General features: G+C 33.9%; 1 protein-coding gene across 1 annotated transcript; it reads right to left on the bottom strand.

Annotated features, from left to right (window-relative positions):
* Positions 1–991: 991 nt before the first annotated feature.
* Positions 992–3,239, bottom strand: LOC131638753 (uncharacterized). Its single transcript, XM_058909300.1, has 4 exons — positions 2,467–3,239; positions 2,314–2,371; positions 1,777–1,860; positions 992–1,662 (listed from the first exon to the last, which is right to left on the bottom strand). Exons 1-4 carry the CDS (start codon positions 3,113–3,115, stop codon positions 1,260–1,262), a joined length of 1,194 nt encoding a protein of 397 aa, XP_058765283.1. The 5' UTR covers positions 3,116–3,239; the 3' UTR covers positions 992–1,259.
* Positions 3,240–3,714: the final 475 nt, after the last annotated feature.

The following is a 3,714-nucleotide window of genomic DNA, read 5'->3' as shown; positions in this document are numbered from 1 at the left end:
ATGCATGTGTAACCAACCATGTTAAATGCCACTACAACAATAGCTACAATCATCAACTAGTATAAAACATATTCAATGTTCTTCTAACCAATTAGAACAAAGAAAGTGAAATGGCCACATGGGAGAAGATACTATATACTTATCTTAACAACTTTATAAAATTTGAAAAAGCAATATACATAGTTAGTAGTAGCAATCAAATAGTACATAAGCACATGACAAATGAATTAAAGACCACTCAAAAGATCCACACCAACTCCAAAAATATATTGGAAAAGTGTATAATATAATATCATATCATATTCACTCAAGCCAAAAAGTTAGAAGAATACAATAAAGATAAAATAACAACAACTCCATAAACAAAGCAAAGAGAAATGTTACATATTGGTCCCTACATATACCCTTCAACAAGTATCCCACACAGCCTGTTAAAGGAAACCAAATAATGCAAAGTCTTGATAGGTCACATGGTCTTTTGCAAAGCAAACTGACACCACACATGCCATTGTCTCCCATTTGCAATTGCATGTGCTGACTGTTCCCTATCACTCCCACCACTTATTAACGGATCTGGATTCTCTCTTGCTCGCCGTCTCGCCTCGATCGTTAATTCGAGATCAGATGGTTCATATTCACTTGAAACGATTGAAATCGTTAATTTGAGATCAGATAATAGAGATGATTGAAAATTGCGCGACAGATATTATATTGGTCTTAAATTTGAGATTAGACGATTCAGATTACACACAATAAAAATCAACACTAAACAATGTTGACACGTTTGAGATTGGAAAATATGTTACAACAGAGTCTTTGATAGCGTGTAAGACGGACTACCGTACGTGATTCAAAAGTTGTCATGGTTAAATTATAACTAAAAAAAGTCTCATTAAATATTTATCACTGTTAAACCCTGACTAAATAACTAACATAAGACTTAAGAAAACTTTAAACGGTTCTGCGTGACAAGACTTAACAACGCGCTGAATCACCATCCAAAACCTTTTTCTTCTTGAATTATGCAAATGAAAAAGCTTTAGCACACTCAAACTTATAATTAAAATTCTCACACCAACTCACAAATCATCAAGAAAAAAAAAACTTTTAAACCTAATCTAGTACTATACACAACAATTAACATTGAAGTAAAAACTATAGTTAGCACATCGAATCACATTACATATGCTCTTAAGCATATATAACAATACCATTCAATTTTTATGTCTTGAACTCTTGTAGGGTCAATGAATAATCTCTTATATAGCTTCCAAGAAAGTGCAGCATTGCAAGTGCCTATGGCAAGTGATTAAGTGGTCATTTGTTAGGCCAGCTGCCTGCATAAATGAATGAACCACAGTTGGACCAACAAACCTAAAACCTCTCCTAATCATGTCTTTGCTTATGCTTTCTGACTTTGATGTCTTCACTGGAATCTTGTGGCCAAATTTGTATTGAGTTGAGATTGGTTTTTGATTCACAAATCCCCATATGTATTTGTCAAATGAACCAAAGCTTTTCTTAACCTGTAAAATTTGGTTTGCATTGTCAACAACTCCTCTAACTTTGCTTATCTCAATGCCATATTCTGAACTAATTGATATCATTTGTTTATCTGTGAAGTTGGCCACAATTTCTGCATCAAATTCTGAAAATGCAGTCCTGTTCATAAATTTAAATTATTATTAGTTCAATCAATGAAAAATAAAATAAAAAATGTTAGCTTTGTTCATATGTAATTATGTACTATAGGGTTGAATTTGATCAAAATCAAACCTGAAATCTAGGCGTTTCTTCAAGGTTGAGGTCCAATCAGATCCAACTTGAGCACCACTTAGAATTAGAAGTTCAAACAACATCCTGAATTATGGACAATAACATATAATTTTTGTTAGTCTTCATTATTTGTCTCCGCAAATTCATATTGTAAGCGTGTTTGATATCAGACACATATTACTATCTGACACGATACTTTAGATTGAAGAAGTGTTCGATATCTAACGCATGTCAGTGTTTGACACCAACAAGACACATATACATGTAATTACATGCATTTAAATAGTCAATTTTCTCAAACTATCATAATCGGCGTGTCAGTGTGTGTCAGATGTCCGTGCCTAGCATGTGTATGTTCATGTAATTATATTAAAGGTGTGTGTGATATCTAACATATGAGAGTATCCGATATTGATATGACACATATACATGTAATTACATTTAAATATTTAGTTTTCTCAAACTATTGGCGTCGACGTGTCAGTGTATGTCAGATGTTCGTGATTTACGAGAGACCGGAGAAAAATAGGAGCTTACTTGTCATCATGAACCGGAACTCCCCATTCTTCATCATGATAAGCAATATAGATAGGATCTATTCATCAAAAGAGACATAAATATTAACATTAAGATAAAGCAAAAAAAGGTTATATAAGAATTTGTATCAAATTATTTACTACCAAAAATTACCTGAATTGGCTGTAATAAAGCTACACCTCTTCTCCTCTTCATTACTAGTCTTTAACTCAAGAGCACTAGAAGGATCAATAGGAAAAACTCTTTCGAATTTCGCTGACTTCGATCTTCCGTAATGAGCAATCTTCATTTTCCTTTGAGCCTGTTGAAGTGCCATCTGCTCCCTTCTCCCTGCAGCTATACTCCCTGGAGAATCAGTGATCAAAGAAGAAGAATAACTCAAAGAAGCTTCAACACCATAAGACCCTTCTTTGAAACTCTTTGATTTCTTCCTCTCCAAACATGGAGTTTTCATTGTGTTCTTTGGTATAACAAGCTTTTCACAGCTTGAGTTCATTCCATTGTTGTCATTTCCTCTCTTTGTAGCTAGGAATGGTCTAGTGGGAGAGATTGGTTTAGGAGAAATTGGTGGTGACAATGAAGTAGTAGTAGTAGTAGAAGTTTTGTGTGGATTTGGAAGTGGGGGTGCAAAAAGTGATTTTGATGTTATTTTCTTCATTGAGTTTCTTCTTTCAAGATTTGGAACAACTACATGGTTGCATGTTGGTTGAAGTACTTGTCTTCCATTGATTCTAGAAATTACATGAGGAGGTGTTGTGGAAGATTCTATGACTATAGTTTCTTTAGCCTTAAAGCTACACATATTTTTTTGTGAGTAATGTGAAGAGAGAGAGGGGAGAGAGAGGAGAGATTGTGAAGAGAGATTGGAGGGAGAGGGAAGAGAGGGATGTGAGGTTTTATAAAATGTAGGGAAGGTAGGGACAGGTAAGAGGGGAAGTTGTAACATGGGAAGGTGGGGATCTGCCATACAACCTCTTGTGAAGGGCATTACTTTTTGGAAACTAAACCACGAGGGATGATTCTATCATTTTTTGGACACTTTGGCAATGTGTCAAAAGGTGATGAATGTTATTAAATATTAGTTAATGAATGTGTTAATGAATTATTCATAATTAAAATTCTAATGTTTTAATTATGAGAACGAAATTCATGAGCATATCGGAATGATACGGCAAAAATAGAGGTTTTGAATTTGAATTCAGTCGTAAGATTACGATTGTGTTTCATATATCAGAAAGGAGTCTTGTTATTATTATGATCTTTTCGGTTTGAGTGATTAGTTTCCGTGTTACATATTTTGGAAAAGAGTCTTGTCATTATTGTGATTTTTTCAGCTTCAGTGATTAATTTTCACATTTGTGCATATAGAATATCTAATTCGTATTTAAAAAATACAACAAT

This window comes from Vicia villosa, unplaced genomic scaffold (assembly GCF_029867415.1).
Source record: "Vicia villosa cultivar HV-30 ecotype Madison, WI unplaced genomic scaffold, Vvil1.0 ctg.002403F_1_1, whole genome shotgun sequence".
Lineage (NCBI taxonomy): Eukaryota > Viridiplantae > Streptophyta > Magnoliopsida > Fabales > Fabaceae > Vicia > Vicia villosa.
This window is presented reverse-complemented; position numbering and strand designations above follow the sequence as displayed.